This window comes from Scardinius erythrophthalmus (assembly GCF_964197995.2).
Source record: "Scardinius erythrophthalmus genome assembly, chromosome: 7".
Lineage (NCBI taxonomy): Eukaryota > Metazoa > Chordata > Actinopteri > Cypriniformes > Leuciscidae > Scardinius > Scardinius erythrophthalmus.
The window spans coordinates 13,805,847-13,827,809 of NC_138227.1; the positions used below are offsets into that span (position 1 = coordinate 13,805,847).

Consider the following 21,963-nt stretch of genomic DNA (forward strand, 5'->3'; position numbering starts at 1 on the left):
GTACCCGGGCGTGGCAGGGGGCTCAACAGCGCCCCCTTGAACACGGTCTGAAAACTTGGTCCATATGTCAAACACACTTGCATGAATTAATATGAAACTCGGTACACATATAGATCTCATCGGGCCGAACAACTTCCGCAGTCTAAGTTATTAGCTCCGCCCAACAGGAAGTCAGCTATTATGGGTTGTTTGGAAAACGCTTGCTGTGGAATGTGAACTACTCCTCCTAGAGAATTCATCCAATCGCCACCAAACTCGGTGTGCATGAAGTCAAGACATTGAGGATGCTAAATTGCGGACGGATTTTTGATATCTCGAACGGTTTGGCCGTGGCGAGGAAACAAATTTATGGCGAGAAAAGAGAAACACGAAGTGTTATAACTTCTGCATACATTAACTGATCTTGATGAAACTTCAGCAGTGTGTTCATGGTAAGAGGCCGGTCAGATGGATGTAACTATTGTGAGTCAAAGTTATAGCGCCACCAACTGGTAGCAGGAAGTGTGTCACTTTCAAAATGCTTTTATCAAAAGTGGGGGGGGTTACTTTTACCCACAGTTACAAAAATCAGTACGCATATTGGTCTCATCGAGCCGGACAACTTTCTAATTTACAGTCATTAGCTCCGAGCAACAGGAAGTCAGATATTTTGGTTTGAATGTGGATTTTTTGGATATGTCAGACTCTGAGTTTTTAGTTACTCCTCCTAAGTGGTTTATTTTATTCACACCAAACTTTTTCAACATGATAAAAAATACATTCAAGATTATATATATATATATATATATATATATATATATATAAATATAGCTGCGAGCAGCGATGAAGGGCCAAAGCCGGCGGCACCGCCACCCCGGTGCCTTTAGGTAACTAAAGGCATCGGGGTTGCGGTGCCACCGGCTTGGGCCCGTAATCGCTGCTCGCAGCTATATTTATATATATATTTTTTATTTTTATTTTCTATTTCATTTTCAGAGTTTATTTTTATTTGAGATTTGCTCTTGCAGCCCGGATATCAACATTTTGAACGTGACTAAATACAATTTAAAATTCAGATTTGTGTGGTCCAGTCCAGTGTTATATTATTATTTTTTATTAATATTTCGAAATTGTTTTAATTTTATATTTTCCATTTTAATTTTAGTTTAAGTAATCGTGTCTAGTTTTTTTTGCAAGCTTTTATTAGTTGTTTTTTTAAATGTTTTTTTTTTTTTTTTTTTTTTTTTAGTACATCATATGTTGTCCTGGCAACTATAGCTGAAATAAAATAGTTTTAGTTTTTTATGTATTTTATTTTATTTTATATATGTTTATTTTTATTTAGTTGTTTATTTCGTTATTTAGTAATTATTTAGTTATGTTTATATAGTTTTTTACTAGCTTTTATTAGTTGTTTTTTAAAATGTATTTTTTTTTGTTTTACTTTATACGTTTTTTATATATTTTATCTGATATGTTTTAATTTCAATTAATGCAAAGTTATGTGTTGTTTATGGTTTTAGTAAACTAACCCTGGAGTGATCTTGGTATTTTCTAGCAATAAACTTGAAAACATTAAACAGACAATGTTTATAGAATTAAAAAATAATTAAATATATTTAAACATACAATCATATATTTGGCCTAAATTAATCTGTTGCTAGCAGTGTCTAGTTTTGTACTAAATGAAGTTATTTGACAAATGCATGTTTTGCATAAATAAACATGATTTTTAATTTAGTTTATTTTTGTATTTTTATTTTTTATTTTGGACAGGAAATTAAATCATTGTTTGTGCCTCAAATTCTTTTAAAAAAAGTCCTGGGACACTGTCCCCTGATATTGCCCTCACATTATTTGTGTCCATTGTCCACGTTATTCATTATTTTTAATTAGATGAAACTACAGGGTTATGCCAAGACTTTTTGTGAAAATACACTGGCTATAAAATAAACTTAAATTCAAATGAATTGCCAATAACTAATGTCATATTTACTTGATTATTAGTTATTAGTACAGTTAAACACTGAATGAGGGGGGAAACAGTATAGTTACAGTACTTTTTATTCATTTATTTTTATTTTGAATAATGGTACCATGGAAAAGGGGGGTGGGGGGGCTATTGAGTTTGGCTGTGTTAATACATTGGACAAGATTGATATTTCTCTTCTACCCAAGCCCATTCAGCTCTCTGAATAGCCACCTTACATTACCATTAGGGTCCATTGAGGAGCTCTGAAGGACGCTGTTTCCCCACTGAGAGTAGTGGGTTTAGCTTGAGGCCAGCCTCATCAGAGAGCCTGATGTGAATACAGGCAGGTTCCAGCGGTGTCCCTGTGACCCAGGTGAACATTAACCCACAACTGACTCAGAGCATCCCACCAATCACCATAAATCAGGCATCAGCGTGGACACTGCTCTCTGACAGGACTCCCTTTTACCGTATGATTCGTCTCTGAGCTGAAAGGCTGAAGTTATTCACTCCCATTTAGACACAAATGGCTCGAATGGATCTATTCTCATTCCAAAATCCTCTATGTGGGTCTTGAGTTTAGAACTGATCAATAAACTACCAAAGGATCACACAGGCAGGGATGAGGAATTCCTCCACGGAGTGTGTGGGGTCGTGAAAATGTCTGTTTACGTACAGTTTCTCATCTGTGAGGATTTCACTATCATTGTATGTTGCATGCAGTGTGCTTCCCCTCAATAGATGCAGAACAATGATGTGATTAATAATGACATTTTTATTCCTCTCTGCCATCTTTGCTTCAAGTCTTCCAGCTCCTGTCAACCTGTCGAGCCATTACGCTGTTTATGATTTATTTAACTGACTGTATGGTTTGGATATTTATGAACTGTTTGAATTCACAGAATTTATGAACTTTGTGAATTTCTAGTTTGTTGTTTCCTTTTTCTTTCTTTTTTTTTTTTTTTTTTTTGAAGACTGGATATTATGAATAACAATGAATGCAAAAAATAATGATTTATTTAAATAATCAAAAGTATGGGAAATTATATAATCCATCTATCTCATATATATATATATATATATATATATATATATATATATATATATATATATATACAGTATCACAGGCCTATATTATGTTTTATTACCTTATATTATATACAAATTATGTTAACATGTAATAAAATATAACTGTATTTCAAAGCGTATTATACACTGTTCAGATTCAGAACTTCAAAGGCTAATTCTGATCTCAGTTTGACACAATGTTACCAATTAGCCCTGGCAGAGATTGGCCTCCTGACCTCTGACCCCTGCTGGGTTCTCCTGCCCATTAAAACCCTTTGGGGCCCAGCTGGAGTTGATGTAGTGCCCATTCTCTTCTGACCACTAAATACACAGCTACATTCAGTTTGTAACTTCCATTTTCTGTCCCTTTGTCCCGTCTCTCTGTTCTCTGTGTGTCCATCTTGCTCTTGTGTTGACCTCTGAGTCTTGTTCGGAAACGAAGATCCAGTCCTCCCCTAGCATGAGGGGTACCAAATGCTTATTGCTATATGTTTGAACTGAAAATGAAACACAACTGCCTGTGATTGAAAGATGCACCTGAGTGATATATGATAAAAAACTTCCTTCCTACATAGCAGTTAAAATTTATATTTGAAATTTGTATTTAAATGTAGTCTATACATCTCATTTTCTCTTCCCTGAGACAAAAAGTGGCACAGTTTACCCCACTCTCCCCTGCATATTGACAAACCATCAGATTAACAGCAAAATATTGGTAATATAAAGTCTGTAATTGTTTCACTACCACAAAATTCACCACATTCAACATCATTAATCTGAAGTCATTTCACCAATAGCACTTTATTGTATTTTTTCCATTCGCCTTGTTAAAATACAAGAATTACAGGCTGGCTTTTACAGCGCTGGCCTTAAATTGAACTAATACAATGGTTATAATTATTGTTGTTGACTGCTTTGTTAACTCAGCACCTCCTCAGAATGCTAATAAGCATTTCTCTCTCTCTCTCTCTCTCTCTCTCTCTCTCTCTCTCGCTGCTCCTCTCCTCTTTTCAGGGCAGCGCAGTAAAAGAGAGCAGCAGTAAGATCTTTAGTGGCTCCCTGGGAGCAAAATCAAAGGCCTCATTGATAACCAAACAGGGCGACATCATTGGGTTACAAGTGTATACCCAGCAGGATGCCCTCTTTCATAACTCTATGAGTGACTTTAAGGCACATTCAACTGAAAAACAAAACAAGTTTTGAAGTTTAACATTGTATGAGCTGCTATCAGCACGTCAGCAACCTAGAGAATTGCTCGAAATGTGCTTTTAGGTGTCTCTTCAACTTCAAGCAAGTTTTATTTTTGCTAAATGCTCAAATGTCGTTCAAAACTGATACTAATAGAAAATGTTTCTTGAGCAGCACATCAGCATTAGATTGATTTCTGAAGGATCATGTGACACTGAAGATTGGAGTAATGATGCTGAAAATTCAGCTTTGCTTCACGGGGAAAAACTTACATTTTAAAATATATTACAATAGAAAAAAGATATATTAAATTGTAATAATATTTCATAATATTTCTGTTTTTTTTGTATTTTTGATCACATAAATGCAGTCTGGGTGAGTAAAAAAACTTCTTTGATAGACTTTAACAAATTTTACCGACCCCAAATTTTTTGAACGGTATTTTATATGCATAGATTTAATTGTTTTACCCAAAAATATCTATGATGTAATTTCCAACAATTTTGCCCCTAATAAAGTTTTTTGGTAACACTTTATTTTACAGTGCCATTGTTACATACTGTACATGTAATTACTGTAGTAATAACTATAAACTATGCATAATTACATGCAATTAACCCTAAACCAAACCCTCATCCTAATCCTAACCCTATAGTAAGTACATGTAGTTAATCATTATTACTCAGTACTAAAATGTATAATTACACTGTAATATTGACACATTAAAATAAAGTGTAGTGTAACCAGTTTTTTTTTTAAGTGTCATTGAAAAGATGTGATGTCTGAAGAAAACAAAGACACATCTGTAAATATCACTTATTTTTATTAGCCATCATTTCCAGTCATGCTATAACCCTTCAAAAGTGTGAAAATATGATTTAATTCGGTGTATTTAGGAAATGCAAAATGCTGGCTATGGAATTAGGTTTAACAAGTCAAAAGATTTTTTCATTTCCAAATTGTCGGTCATATTCAAAACATATTTGAAATATCCAATCTTTTTCACCAAAGGGTAATAAAAATGTCATTTGTTAGAAGACCAAAAAAAACATGGTTATGAAAAAGACCCATGAAGACCTGCCTGAAATGTACATATTCCCATAAACACTTTTTTTTTATTCATCCTGGAGTGTCACTGTCACAACAGTAAATAAAGAAATATAATCTCTACATACACAGACAAAATGTATGCATGATTGTGAACAAGAATTAGATAAAAATATAAGACTATCACTAAAACCGAAACGCTTGTTTTATTAAAAGAGACCCATGTAAAATAAATAAATGTTGTGCGTAAGTCAACCGCCTAATTACAACCGCCTAGCCTACAGTGTATTGTCTTCATGGAGCCATCATGTTTTCCCAGCATACTCTTCCAGCAACAACATGCGCTCTGTGTGGCATTGGTACGAGTTTCGTTTCCATCAACAATGTGCGCTCATTCTCCAAGTTTAGTAATAGCCATGTGGGGAATTTAAAAAATTGTTGTTTCAGACCTGTAGGAGGAAAACAAAGAGCAACAGGGAGGTTTTCTTCCTAACATGCACCCCATCCTCTCTCACGCTGCTGAACAACATACAAAACACAACATATTTGAAATTAATGAGAAGCACCTGGACTTGAATTGTCCAAATATTGTGCAAACTAAAAAGATTTAAGAACACCATAAGAAGTCATGTGTCCTATCAAGTATACGGGATTTAACAAGACAGACAGTGCTTGTCGCAGGAAGGAGGCGTAGGTTGGTAATGGGCCCTTGCTGAACGGAAACACATTCCTAACACCCATGTCATAAAAATCATTGTGTTCAAAAGAAAAACTAAGCAAGGAATAGTAAAATTCATAATACTGTTGGCAAATACTAGACTATAATATTCAGTATGAGGAAATGTATAAGAAATACAGAATTTTATCTAATTTCACATTTCAAATCAGAGACAAACCACTGTTATCAATCTTGAGCAAAAAAACTTTACTTGAAACTTTTTTTTGTAAAGCATAAATAGTGATTTTAAAAGATTGATTTCATTTTATACAAAAATAATACAATGTGGAAAGAATCACATTTTGTATAAATCCAGCATAAACAGGAGAATAAACCAGTACTGTAACCTCAGGTCAACTGGCAGTGGGAACATAGTCAACAACATTAAAAAAAAACATTGAAGTGACCTTTTGACAAGTATCCAAACTCTCAGACGGGACTAAAAAGGGACTAGTTTCTTCAGTTTACCAAAATGACAATGTCAGTTTTCAATTCATGGACTTGCATGCCAGTAAAAAAATAAAAACAAGGTAAAGAGCCACAATAAAAACTATTTCACAATGCTTCCTGGTAGTTCAGAGTTGTGTGTGAGCAAATAATACTGTTTGAAATGGCGAACGGGCTCAATTTCCCAACTTTCATGAAATTCCTACTGATAACAATTACACTGTCCAATAAGAGACCAATTCAACAGGACGCTCTTTTTCACATATCTCTCCACCATGACAATGACAGTTTGATTTTTGGTCAATATTTAGATTAGAAAGGCACGTCGTCATGATTCACGGCCGTTCCCTTCGATATCACAAAAATGGTGACCGGCTATGCGGATAGAGTTATCTGTCTCTCTGATCGACCGGAAAATTAATCCGGTATTCCTTGGATGTGAATCTGTTACATTGAGTTCCTCCATCTGAACGCTGGCACAGAAAGATGAGTCTTATCTATCTGACGACACCAACGCAAATAGTCAACATTGACAGTAGTGTCTATTTTAAAAACCAGGCTTAAAGGTAGGTCGATAGGTTCAGGTTTTGTTGAATGTGCTTTAACATTTATCTCACTTTTAAGATTGTTGTCGAAAAAGACCTTTGGAAACTGCGCACTCCGTCACATTGCATATTCCAATACGTCACACCTGTTCCTTAGATTGTCACATCCTAAATCACAGTTTACATGTTTAGACAGACAAAAGCACACCACATGGATTATCAAATATTTACATCCTTCATAATAATGAAATAATAGTGATATAATAATTGCTTGTATTTACATCCAACTGTACAGAACATTGTCTAAGCATTCAGATCTCATGGAAGACGTTTTTGCATCACAGTTATACGTTACATAAAACCTTACAGATGCTTCTAACATTGGCTGATTGTCATTGTTTCCACACAGTTCACTGAGCACATCTAGAAACACACTGTGCTCTTATTCCAAGAAACTGGCTGGAAATCAGGTGTCTTTTCGTTCCTTTCTGGTGCAGTTTTGTATCTGTAGCTTTGCCTGACCATGTTTTTCCTATTTGTTTGTTCTTCAGGATCACCCATGTTCATTAAAATGGTTCGTCCATCACTGAGAAGGAAAATACTGTCACTAAAGTTTGTACCCTTGTTGATCGTCTGAGCCAGGCTTCTTGAACAACCCAACAGTGTTCGGCCTTGTGGGTCTTGCCCTCCACTGCAGCCACTGGTTTATTAACAAACTCATCATCCAACGCGCCGCGAGCACTTATTATGGGTCGCCACAGATACGGGCACGATGAGGGGGAATGGAGGTCAGGACGACGTGCTCCTGTTGCTAGGCATCGAGGAAGTCAGGTGTACACGCTCACCAGGCCTGCAGCGGACACTGCAAAATAAAGAGAGAAAGAAGAAATGGTCACATAAGCATTCCGTATGAAATGTGAACAAATCCTGCGAGAGTGGAATTTCCTTATCAGCCACACCTGACCAAATATATACCTCATCCCTGTGCGCTCTTTTCCATTGTAACCGACATTTTCGTATTGTTTGGGTGTTTTTACTCTTTCTTTGGAGAAGGAGAGGCAGGTGACCCTGTCGTGACCCGCTGGCCGACAAACAGACGCACCTGATAAAGGTGCCGGCCAGCTGCTCAGACTACACTCATTAGATGCAGGTCTACAAATGGAGGTGAGGTTTTGTTGTTGGGCTGAGTGGGATAGCTCGGCAAACAGGAGGGTTATAAAGACAGAGCATGGTTTGTAATGTCCCCCAAAGTGCCCACTGCACCACCCAGTCCAAATACAGCAGGCTGATAAGAGCTTGAAATTGCTCTCTCAGTACTGGGGGGGGGGGTTGAGGAACCGCATACCTGGGATATCTAAATGCTTTCAACTGACATTTCCAATAATCTCACACAAGTGAAATATTGAGGACCATTTGCATATTACTCAGAATTAGAGACGAGATCTTGATAAGTGAAGCAAATGCTGGCAGGAAGTTCAAGCCACCAGGGTTTGTGCTGCTAGTGATGATGTGGCAGCGTGGGAAATTGGGCATGTAAAAGCGGCGACTGCAGACCGCATTTCAGGCTAGAGCGGTCACAGAGTGCAGGGGAAAAGACGTAATTACTTCATACACTCCCATCCACGGCAGCGGAGCCGAAGGAGCGCGAGGGCTTTGATTAACAGTGAGGATCATTTCCTGAACTCACTGCTAAACTGGACTCAGGAATGATTGCATTGAGAGCGAGAAAAGAAAGGAAGATAGAAAAAACTGTAAAACAAAACTAATATATATATATATATATATATATATATATATATACTCTAAATAATTTTACTGAAAGAAAGAAAAAGAAAGAAAGAAAGAAAGAAAGAAAGAAAGAAAGAAAGAAAGAAAGAAAGAAAGAAAGAAAGAAAGAAAGAAAGAAAGAATGAGAAAAAGTGTGACAAAGAAAGCGAAAGGCGGTTTCATCAATCAAGTCGTGCTCAGGCTTGGATCACGGGTGACTGATTGGTCAAGCTGTTCAAAAGGAAATAGGAATTCTGAGGAGTATCCATGTTGGTTCGCTTCACTGATCGAGATGTGCAACAAACCCAGCTAAACAAAGACACTGAAGCAGGTTGGGTTTGTGTGCAGATTCTCTGCCTGATTAAAACCACATTGGCCTTTATCTAACTGAAAAACTCAACATCAGTCCAATCCAGAAATCTTATGCTGATTAGTTTAAGAAATGTTAGTGATTAAATGTTGATAAATGGTGCTTAAAAGCAATATTCTGAGCTACATCAAACATACATGAGACTTTACTGTACAATCAATATACTCATGCCAGTATATTGGGACGGATTGTGGATTAAATATTAAAAAAATCTGTGAATGTTTGGTAGGGTCTGTGCTAATATATGTAATGTAATATTGTACAGATATGTAAAATGTTTTTTGGAATCTGGTATGAAAAAAATTCAATGATAAACGCTTTCTTGGTATCTTTTTTTTTTTTTTTTCTCTTTGCCGCCATTAGTTTGCCGAACTGATTGTCATAAATATAGCAGATGAGCTAAAAAAGTCACGCGATTGCAATATGAATAGTAGCTGGCTTAAAAAGGTTTGTGGATCCTGTCATAAGCATCTTTGTAGCTTTAATGAAGCTAAAAGTGATTCCAGGAAAAAATTCCATCCCACATGGCTTTATTTACCCATAAGAAGCTTGCAGAAGTATGACGGACATGCAGATAGACTTAACCACCCACAAAGAAACCAATCAGCTCTGTTAGAACAGCTCGAAGGCCACATTCACACAGCGAGCCTTAGTGCTCAATTCAGATTTATTGCTCAGATACGATTTTTTTGTATAGCTGTTCACATTGTTGTTTTAAATGTGGCCAATATTAGATTCCAGTGTGAACAGATCATGGCCCTGAACTGACCCGCATGTGCAAAAGAACGATAAAGCAACACACTGGCATAAGGAAATAAACACAGAGGACATTAAAGTAAGTGACTATGCGTTTACTTATTGTGTGATCTGCCGTGGAAGAGAGAGCAGAGTTTTTAAACATTTATAATATGAGCCCTCATGTTTTGCTTGTATATAGAGCTGTCACTGTAATACTTATGAGTTCTGATACATCTCTGTCCTTCACTGACTACCTTTTTTAGAATTGTGACGAATGTTGCTCTGCGTGAATTCCGATATGACTGTGGTCGCATTGCTAAACATGCCCTGTATCAGATTTAGTCCCACATATGAAAGTGGCACAAATCAGAATTGAAAAGATCAGATTCCATGTGGTTTGTACTGTTCACACTGTCATGAGAAAAGTAGATCTGAGTCACATGTGAGCAAACCGTGAGCGGATTTGGGCCACATTTGCCTGCAGTTTGAACATAGCCTAACAGATCTGAGTTGGTAAATGTTGTGGATGACTGACCTGTTTGCTGGAGGACATTGAACTCAGTGTACTGAGGCTGTTGGCGTCTGTCACCACCATGGCGGGGGGAAACCGAGACGAGTGAGAATAGTGGGGTGGCTCCTGCTTGTGTGAGTACACTGTAAAGATAACACAAACAGAAATTCACATCAACAGTTATTTGAAAGAATTTGACTAGATCAGTAGATACTGGACAGGGGACGTGGACTGACTGTGTGAGTGTGAGACGGAGGCCATGAAGGGCTGTTGGCTCATGTGGCCAGTTGACTGTTGCATAAGCTGCTGGTGTTGGACGTTTAGCTGTTGCGAGAACTGCACCGGCTGCAGCGCTGCCAGACTGCCTGAAACGCTGTTGATGACAGGTATCGTCTGTGCCTGCGACGTATTCAAACCTGGATGCGAGAACAATGAGGCGTCAAGTGGAGAACGTATCAAGAATCTGAAAAGGAAAGCAAGGATGGTCACTCACTTTGTGCGATGGCCATGACTCCAGAGAGGGGCATTATGAGGTTGGGGGTCTGTTGGTGCACATGGTGAGATGCATGGATGTTGGTCAGGGTGCTGACTGGAGGAAGACCTCCGCCTGATACAGAGATCTGTGAAAAAAATGCAGCAATAGTTCAATGGACTGACTAGAATGAATGCTTCTGTCAGAACTGTTTCAACTGTACTCTTATCTTAAGAAGGTGTCGGAGCCCTGACAGAGACACAGAGGTTTATTTGAATAAGCCGAGTTAAGAGTTGGCCATGCTCAGACAACCGTCTGACTACTCAGATAAGCTGCTGTCATACTCCCTTCCTCCTACCCTGCCGTTGACAGAAACCCACCCTAAACCATGATGAATTTGACCTATAACATAACACCACAGCCTTGCTAGAAAAATTAATGCATAGAAAATTGTCCTGAAACAAAAAGCTACATGAAAAATCTCGCCCAACTCAAACATTAGTATTCAGATAACCGACTCCATTGAGCGCCGGTGTCACTCAACCGACAGAGAACAAGCACAACTGCACCCTTCTCCTCCTCTGCGGGGCATTTAATCAATACAAATAGAATGTTTCTTTGTCAGGTTTGTTGGCACAGCCACGGCCATGCCCCTTTCTCACTTCCACTGGCTAACATTTGCTAAGATCGGCCCTGCAGTGCACTATGGGCCAAGGCCTGCCGTCTGCCTCTAGGTTTAGCACTGGGAAGTACAATGCAGCATTTGTAATCCCACTTACTGGGTGAAGGTAGGTATCTATTAGGCCCTAATTTGTGTTTCTGTGTCAAGAGCAGGCATGCGTTATCTTATCTGGGCTCAGAAGTGCTCACCATCTTGGCGTCAGGTGACAGGAGACTGTGACTGGGGTCCAGTGAACCCGGAGAGACCTGCTGTAATACTGACTGGCTGGTTACCATGGCATTACTGCTATGGTGATTGATCGTCGAGGAGGAACTGACTTCACCGGGACCTTGTTGGCTGTACCGGACACCTATTAAGGAAGAAAGCAAGAGAGAAAATGATCAGATTTAGTCTCCTAAATGCTTTGCAAATTTGGCCCAGTTTGTATCTATTAGTTAGGGCAGAGTAAACAAACAGTGCCCTCCGCACCTGGTGCCTGAACGGTCAAGGTCATCTGAATGTGCACATGTGGGTTGTCTGCAACTCTGAAAACTATGCTGCACTGACCTTCAGAACTTCATAATCTTTGTCAGGAGTATCCAATCCTTTTCCTGGAGGGCCACTTTCTGGAAGAGGTTGGCTCCAGCTTGAATTAAACACCTAAACCTGTTATTCAAGGTCTTCAGGATTACTAGAAACTTCCAGGCAGGCTAAACTCTGCAGAGAGGTCTACGTGAAATCTACGTGAAACAAAGCTTTATGAGATAATAATGCTCTACTGAAGCTTAATTCTCTGTTTAGACCATTTATCTTTTGTGGGTACTCTTAAACATTCAGGGCCACAGGAATTCAGCCTGTCTCCTATCGAATGGGTGTTTGCCAACCCCAAGCTCCACAGATATGAACAAGGTAAACATTACTCAATTAATGCTAATGTCATACACATTTTTCAGTCCAAAAGTCTTTACTCCTACATTCAAATACCAGGTTTGGCTAGCCAAGCAAGATGACGACACAGCCGAATGAAATAAGGCTTTGTTTTTGATAACCTCTTTCCCAGAGTGCTCCCAGAGTGACGCACCAAACAAAAAGACTAGCAGAACAGCAAAAATATGACAGAGAGGTCTTAGAACAAATCGATTGATCCTTTTTTGTGTTTCATTGTGCAGGGAAACTCTGCAGACACAACTTTGCCCCCCTCTGCACACTTACAGCATTGCTAGCTCTCTACAGTGTCTTGTAAACACCAGTGCAGGACAATAAAGCACTCCATTGGACCTACAACCTGCTCAGCACACAATGGGCCAGCAACCATAAACAGTCTTTACTTTACTACCGCGCACCCACTAAAAGTGTCAGAGAGAGAACAGGCTATTGTCTGACTCCGTCAGGCATTCACTCGGACTGCAGGGATCTCCTCTCACGCTCAATCATTCAGGTCTGCGCTGTCTGGGCCATGCTGACCAGCAGGAGGGCTCGGTTTCTGAGGGAACCAGGAACCGAAATACAACCTCTGAGACCACAACATAAAAGTTACATGGAATGGTATCATAAACCAAGTCTTAATTACGCTATTCAGAAAAGCAACAGACACTTTCAGCAACCATTGCTGGTAGCTATATCTAGACAGTGTATAAGGTTATTGGCTGATACAATATTCTCAAAATAGCTAAATATTGGCTTATCAATCTCCCTGGACAAGATTTTATTCTGTCACTACTTACTTACGTTTTCAACTTTAACAATTCACATTGTAGTCGCCTTTTAGTATAGCTTGACCAATACGAAAACTGCTACCGCAAACTTTGGTTAGAGGCAGAGGGCGGTGGGAAATCCTAAAGGGGAGTGGTAGCATTAGACTGCAGCAGATTTTAAAGGGTTCACTTCTCCCTGGGATGCATGTAATATCAAAGCATTGCTCTTCATCCCCAGGCAGTGCTCATTATAGCACTGCCGCATATGAGAGGCCTCCTGGGTCTTAGCAGGACGTACTCAGCCTTTCAGCCTTTCTGTGGCCCCCAATAGACTAAGCAAGGATAGTTGAACTCTCCTGTTCTCTGCTTCTCCTTTGCTATTATATATCGAGGGTAAATTAAAAATCATTACTTAAAGGGTACATTTTCTAGTTTCCTTGGTCATGAGGTGACGGTCTCAAATACAAGTTTCTTTACTAATAGATTTCAAGATTTAGATTAATAGATACTGTTTTAGTGCTTTAGACAACCACTCCAACATTTTCTACCTAAATGTTATCAAAGAGCATTCTGGAAGCGGTTTGCTTTCCCAACGGCACCACAACACAAACATAGGGAAGATCACAGTCAGGCCCCAAAAACACATATCAGTTGACCTTCCAGCAGCGGCAAAATGGCCTGTCTGTTATCAACAGGCCAAACCTGAATCAATAAAAAAAAGTAGAGTCTCACTCCGATCTGACCTGGTAACGACCTCTTTTCAAAACCTGGGTTTGCGTAGTTTCCGAGAGGGGGGCTGAGACCGGGAATCACCCAGTACCCTCCATACCTCGAGCAGAAGGGGCTCATCAGTCCTGTCTGGCCCGAAAAGAGCCAAAGCCCAGTGGACAGCTCCTGCTGTTCTGCTCAGAGCCCAGCTACTGCTTCTATACCCCAGCCCATAAAGGTGAGAGGGGATCCGAGTTGTCCCTCCCCTTGGCCCAGCAGAGATAAATGAACCTCGGTTACAGTCACTACAGTCTTCTAATATACCATAAACAAAAGGGTTCCCTGCTGAGACAGGGTAAAGAGAGCAGGGAAGAAGGGACTCCCTTATCAAAGGCCTGGGAGATGTAGTAGCTGAGGATTTTAATTGTCAATTAAGCATGCATAATACAGGCTGTGCCCTGGCAACGTGATGAGGGGTCCTGCTGTGCCATTCTTGTCAGGCCTGCTTCTGACACCAAAAAACAGCTGATTCTGCTGGCAGGGATCTGGCGGGACACCTTGTAAGACCCTCGACTAAAAGCACGGAAGAGAAGGCCGATACCATCCCGTTCCTCCCCCTTCTCATCCAAATTAACACAACCTGAGGTCACTGACTGGTCAGGTGTGCAGAGGGAAACACCACACGCAAACAGACAAGCCACTCATTGCTGTGCCACATGCGTAGAAACAAGCAAAACACCCACTGCGAAAGCACTCTGGCTCTTTGGCGCTCAAACATGAAAGAGCAACAATAGGTAATAAGCTGGTTGAGTCAAAGAGTGTATTGCTTTTACTGCCGAAGTCTTGCCATATCAAACTAAGTCAATAAATCCTTCTGGGAATACAATTCATTAGATAACAGAAGAGTGGGCCTCCAGTAAACCGCAGTGACCCTACAGGTATAACTAGGACTCGAGAGTGAGTTGAGCCGCATGACCCAGGGTTGACCCTGTGTCCTGTCCAAGGGTGGCTGCTCTTTGTGCCTCACTCTTGCCTGCTGACTTCAGTAGAGCTGAGATTGCAGGTACAATGCAGATTGTTCTTGGTATGTGTTTCAAAGCTGGGAATAACAATGCCATTTGCTCAGCTCACTCTGTCACACTCATTGATCACTGCCCTGCTCTCTTTCTTTCCCCCTGATCTCATCAACTACCTCATCTCTTCTTCAACTTCGTTGCCACACCATACCGCAGAGGAGACAATGATCAATAAATGTATTTTCCGACCCTAAGCCACATTCACAGGCTAACAGCAATATCAAATAATAGACAAGAGATTGTGAATGTGTCAATACCTTGCATCTTTCCTGGTGGGGAACTGCTGGCTTGAGGGTGATGTGGGGAACTATGTGAAAGGAGGGAGTTCAGACTGTGCGTTGGTCCACTGTAGGCATCCATGGCCAATTTTTGTCTAAAAGCCTCTTCCTTCCTCCTGTTGGCAAACCAGTTGTAGACTCGCACCTCTGTAACCAGGTTGGAGCCAAGCCCATGAGCTTTGGATGGCGATACTCCTCTCTGGAGGCACTCAGCCCTGAATGTAGTCAAGAGAAACATATTAGCATAACTGGGATGAAAGTGAGGAAGTAGCTTTGACATTCATAGCAAGTTCTTCCGTACCGATTGCACTCCTCTACCAGTGCCTCCCTCTCCTCTTTGCTGGGGTTCTTCTGCCGTTCGTAAGCCTGGTAAAGGATCTGTTGGGATGCAGGCCCCCATTTGAAGCGGTTGCGTCTGAGCTTCTTGCAAGCAGGTTCAACGGCAGCATCATCCCCTGGCTGCACCATACCCTGCGCAGACTGACTAAAGTCTGAGAAAAAAAGTAGCACCTGATCCTGATTGCCTTTGTCTGACATGTTGCTGCCACAGCCATGTGAGATCTGGTTGAATTCTGAAACATAAAAGAGAGGAATTCTGATGTCACTTTCAGAAGTTTCATATAGGACATAAAGTTTAAATGAGCATATGCTTTTAATCCTAGTTACATCTCTTGAAAACGAAATGGATATTTAACCCTTTGATGCAGTCATTTTTAAGCTTTCAGGGTGTGATGTTACACTGAATCACCATGGGGGATAACCTTTGACCTTTGCATAATTCTATATGACTGTCCTTTTTATGTCATTGCGCTTTTTATGGCAACATAAATTCAAAATGATGATGCAATAAGTAGGCAGTCTACAAAAAGATTTTTTATAAAGATTGTATAATAATAGGCCTACAAAAATAAAGGTTCTTTGTTGGCATATTTGGTTCCATGAAGAACCTTTAGATTCCACAAAAGGTTCTTTATATTGGAAAATGGTTCTTAAGATTTTTAGAATGTTCTTCACACTAAGGGGGCGGGAACGGTTCTTTTTAGAACTGTTGACTGGAAGGTTCTTGGGAACCGAAAACAGTTCTTCTATGGCATTAATGCTAAAACACCTAAACACATTTTTAAGTGTATCATTAATAATCTCTTTCTGCCCTTACTGCATCTGTATCTCTCTAAAATTAAATATGAAAAAAAAAGAGTGAATAGATTTTGCATAATCCTCATAATTCATGCATGAATTCCGGTGGTAAAGTGGTGCTTTAGGCTACTATTTAATTTCATGCAGTTGATTCAGGCAGTTTATTATTACTAGGCCTATATTCTCACTGTAGCACTCTAGAAAACTGTCACATGCAGCAAGAAATACAAATATTAACTTACGTCGCAAGATCTCCCGCTGTTTCCTGACATACCAGGTGTAGAGCGCAGCGCGTTTCTGCGTTTTCATAGGCGTGCCTTTATTCAGGTGCTGTGACAGGTGCGACTGATTGAGTCCTGTCACATCCACTACCTCGCGCTGAGGGATATTGTGCTGCTGCATGTATCCTTTGATCATGCGGGCCGCGCGCCACGGGTCCTCCCTGAAGAGACCGGAAACATAAAACAATAACTACAACAAACTCATTTTATATCATTAGTTTAAGTCACCTTTTAACTGTTGGTTTCGATTCTTTTATATTTATGATAGTGAATTTATTAATCTGTTTAACATGTTATTTGTTTTGTAGGCCTAAGTGCGGTCAGTTGTTCCCAGCGCTAATAAACAATCGTTAATCAGTGTATTCAATAGGTTGTAAATAATACCAAAGGTTAAAGACTTCATTGCACGCAATCCAACTACTGTGATTTAATTACAAAAGGACAAGTTAGAGACAACTGAAGAACTTCACGACAGCTATATTGTTCACCGAGAACATTGTAAAGCCATTTCAAAAACAATAATACTTAGAAGGCCCTAAAGTATAATTAAACATGGTTTTAAAATGTTCTGTGTTTTAGAAAGGAGAACATTTTGCGTGAGACGAAAATTGCTAAAAACTCAAACAAAAAAAAGCTGGTTATAGGATTAGAGAAACTAAACGAATTTGACATGGCTTAATAAATAAATATAGCACTATGGAATTAGCTTCAAGATAATAACAATAAAAAGAACTCCATTCATATTTCAAAAGAAATACATTAGCCTACCGTTCACATTCAGAGAGCATTTCAATTTATCTGGTGAATTTGAAGAGCTTTACGTGATATAGGCCTATATAGGCTATATAGCCTAAAATCACAGAGAAATATCTAGAAAGATACGAATAGACAGAATCTTATTTTCAAAAAAGCTTATTTTCGAGTCTGTAGGCTGGTAAGTTTGCTGTTAATGCAACATAATATTAATATATTATTACATATAGCCTATAGGCTATTCGTAAATTAAAAGCTGTGTAATGTTTATTACTAAGTTAAATAAAAAATATACCTAAATAAATAAGAAAGGAGAGAAAAAGCGAAAAGCGGCAGAGATGCATTAAAACGAAGTTTAGTCTTACCATAGTAATTTCAGATTAAACCTTTGCTCTTGAAATCTTTCCAGACGGTTTGATTTGGAGACTGACAACATATATGTCCGTCCGCGAGCTTGCTTTATAACTTTCGACAATGAATAACTAGATCTCCTTTCGCGCTAATCATTCGTCACTGTGTGTCTTTCAGTTGATGATTTATAGGATAAAATTAATAACTCAACTCCACGTGCTTTAGTTTTGATTTTCAGCATTATTTCGTGACGTCGATGTTGATTATACCATTTGCTGAATTATAAAAATAGCCAAGGCCTATAATATAAAATGCAATTGGACATTCATTTAGGCGTTTGATTATTTTTTTTTTTTTGCAATTGTATTTTAAATAATAATATAATTATAGTGACCTATAATAGAAATAATAATAACAATACAACAATTTCCATCAATAGGCCTAAAATACATTTACGGACAAAGTCAAAAGAGATGAAATCAGACAACAAAGCGCGTGTATTTATTTTCTTTCGAGAGGGCAGAGGTGGTTAATAATAAATAGATCTTCTTTAGTTGATATATCTCTAAAGAAATAACTCACGTAGATAATTAGTAACCAGAATGCGAAAAGAGGAAACACTGGCGCGTGCTTTTAAATTTGTAAACACACTGCAGTCAGTAGTCAAATCTGTTCTGAAAAAGCACTGAATTTCGTTTGATTTCAGGCCAATGTTACGCGGTTGAGAAAAGTTTGGTCATTACATTATAACCACATATTTTCCGTCGATTTAACGTATCGCACTGATTTATAAACTACGACATTTTATCAGTTTTCAGAACTTCAGTCAGAAATTAAATTAAAAGTGGTAGCCTAGCGTGCATGACCTTATCAACGCCCTGTGATTTTAGAAGGCAACAATTAAACGTTTCCATTTTAGTGGGATGATTTCATTATGAATGACTTTTTATGTCAGCACATTTTTAGTAAATGTGGACATTTATTATGAACGAATAAATGAACTGTTTTCATATAACGACAAAAGTAGCTGCTTGTCAAACGACAGTAATTTTACAGTAACAGTCGGCCTTTGACTGCATTACATTACAATGTCAGTTCAGCTGCTCCTCGTCTCTTTCTCACTTCTATCTCTTTGATTTGTAGCAATAGCCTATGATTATATTACAAGTGGAAAAACTTACGACAACATCCGATCTATTTCTGCCCTCTGCTCCGCTGCCTCCTCAGTGTTTTGAGACTGCAGTTCTTTCAGTATCGGCGGTGTGTCGAAATCATCCCCGTCCTCCGAGCCCTCATCATCCCCTGATAACTTCCCTTTACTGTGTCCATTGGTCAGCGTGTGAAACACCGGCTTTGAATCCGTATCACTGAGTTTGGAACCGGAGGGCGACATCTGAAGACTGTCCAGTTTAACTCCAAAAGCGCTCGGGCTTGGGTCCAGGTCTTCCAAAGCTTGCAGGAGCACATCTTTCGTAACTCCAGAGTCCAACAAGGCGCTCAAAAGCTCCTGTTGCAAAGACGTCAACTTGGAAACCATTTTTGCGAACATCTAAATGTTTAGTACGCAGGGAGGTGTAAAGAGGGAAATGCAGAATGTGAAATGTTCCCTCTTCACTCCTCCAATGAGTTCCTCCGAAGACACCTGCTCCGAAAAGTTAGGCCACTTCCCTGTCGGACTGAATGATATAACTTGCCATGATGCTTCCAGAGGACAGGCGATATAAAATATGGTAATGAGTGGGCGTCTGCTGAGGGCCTTTATGCAAATGAGCTGTCCTGGGCCACACTGACTAACGCGCAGGTACAGCGTGTTTACACTGACTGGCTGTTATCAGCACAACTCCAAAGAACTTTGGACTTTGTCGACTCTTGTTAAAGCACATAATAATAATAATAATAATAATAATAATAATAATAATAAATTATTAAATATGTTTAGAAGAATCTAGGCTAAATGTTGCTGTATAAACTTATAGGTCAACTGAGATCACACTGATAAAACAAACTCCAAGTGATTTAGACTAACAATATTTCAATATGTATAATAACTTTAGCTAAAATTAGCTTGATTTTGTCTCAGCTCATCAGACTATAGTCTGTTCTCAATCAACAGGAGATTTATATTTTAAAAAATCAATTTAGGTTTTCTTAACATCTCTAGGGATAAAGACAAAGTGGCTATCATCAAAATTGCAGAGATAGAACACAGATTAAGTTTAAGTTAAAAGTTAAATCATACATATAATACAGAGCAAAGCGGTTTATGTGCACTTTTCACTAAAAACAACAATACGTTCCTCAGAAGAATGTGATTAAATTCTTTAGCCATGCATGATAATTCTATCGCCTGATAAAACTTCACTCCTTTTTTCGGGATTGTCTGCAGAAGTGAACAGAAATAAAACAGAAATCACTGTGATTTAAGAGTTAATTAGAAGTTTTCAGAGAGTCAGACAATTTCAAACAACAGATAGATACTATGATTGCAAAATCAGATTTTTGTCTAAATATGTAATTCTGGCTATTTATTTTTTACTAATGGTATGAGCATTTATATGTGTGTATTTATTTTTATTAGTGCTGTCAAATTGATTAATTGCGATTAAACGCATGTATGTATATGTATATATATATATATATATATATATATATATATATATAGCCTATACACACACACACACACACACACACACACACACACACATATTAACAAACTTGTATGTCAGATGCGATTAATCGATTTGACAGCAATAATTTTTATTTATTCATTTATTTGCTCATCTCCCAAAGCATATTTCAAGGCCACATGAAGATAGGCTTGGATGAGTAATTTTCCCATGTCTTTTTTAACCATTAACAACAAATAATAACAAACAGCAAAAAAACAATGGCTCATCTCTGTTGTGAAAGCAGGTTGTGTAGTAAAGCGTAGCGAGAAACAGACATCTCATAGAGAGAAGGTAGACCATATATATTAACACCCTACATAAAAATCAGATATGCTTGCCCTACTAAAAAATAAAGTCTTAGTCGGTGTCCCAGTCTCATCAGTTTGGACACTTTTTACCTGTTTTTACCAAAGAGACCAACTTAAACAGCTAAGCCTAGTCTAAATTTGGTCTTAACTGGATTAAAATGAATTTTCAATAGAGTGAAAAGAGTAAAAAATCCATGATTCATCTCTAACATTTACATCATTTGTGCTAAATAACAGCAGGACATAACTGCTAAGTTAGAAGGACATAACTGCTATTCATACATCCGCCAGCAGGGGCAGTTTGAATATGTGGGTTTGAAGGTTTGTGGAACAGTTGGAAGGGCAGTAAAGGCGCATGCAAATATCATTTACGGCCAGACATGCTGCCAGGTGCCCGAGCCCCATAACTGACATTCATGATCACAGGAACACAGGATTTTAAAGACATCCCATGTTTCTGAGTAATTCTGAAAGTTTGAAGAAAGAGTAAAGTTTTTTGTATGAATTTCTACTCCTAACAATTCCTACGAAGTAGGAATATTTGTATATACTGGTACTGATATTTGAATATAGATTTGATATTTGTAAATGAAAACTATGTGGTAAAAGAATAGCAACAGATGGAACGGAGTCATTTTCTTTTGTATTTTCAGTATACACGCTGGTACGGTAAAACAAGTTTAATCCGGTTTAAGTCGGTTCATGGTGGTTTCAGTGTGAATGGGATGAAGCAAGAGGTTTTAGGTTAACTATGAGCATAGCAGGTTGACCCAAACTGTGCTTGGCAGCCATTTGGATCGGTGACCCCCTCCTCCTCCCTCAACCTCCCTCCATCACAGTCTGGGGCACAGAGCGGAACGCTTGGAAACTTTTTGGGCGAAAAGGGCAGCGAAGTGTGCGTGTGAGAGATTCAGCAGCCGCTGATCATGTCTCGTTCCACACAGTAACCTGGACCTTACCCCCAGCATGCACCCTCCGACCGTTCCAATCTACTGAAGAGCCTGTTTTTCTTTTAAAACATCCAACTTGCTGGAATTGTAAATGGCGGTAAATTTGGCCATTTTGACTATTAGTGTCCAAAGTGACACAAACATTCTGATACGAGAAGCTGATTTAATACCTGGGAAGAGTTGATATATCCTCTCACTGTGAAACGCTGAATGAAGCATGAGTGACGCTGATTAAGAGCCTAGAGGATCTGATTGGATCACAGAGTTTCCACTGA

The 21,963-nt window shown here is 38.9% G+C and overlaps 1 protein-coding gene across 1 annotated transcript; it reads right to left on the minus strand.

The window, feature by feature from the left end:
- Positions 1 to 6,157: 6,157 nt before the first annotated feature.
- hnf1ba (HNF1 homeobox Ba) lies at positions 6,158 to 19,310 on the minus strand (the record flags this gene model as incomplete). The annotated part of the gene is made up of 9 exons (XM_081370485.1): positions 6,158 to 7,826; positions 10,375 to 10,493; positions 10,587 to 10,766; positions 10,844 to 10,970; positions 11,693 to 11,853; positions 15,219 to 15,454; positions 15,541 to 15,811; positions 16,619 to 16,818; positions 18,943 to 19,310. The coding sequence occupies 9 exons, from the start codon at positions 19,308 to 19,310 to the stop codon at positions 7,806 to 7,808; spliced, it is 1,683 nt and encodes a 560-aa protein (XP_081226611.1). The 3' UTR covers positions 6,158 to 7,805.
- Positions 19,311 to 21,963: the final 2,653 nt, after the last annotated feature.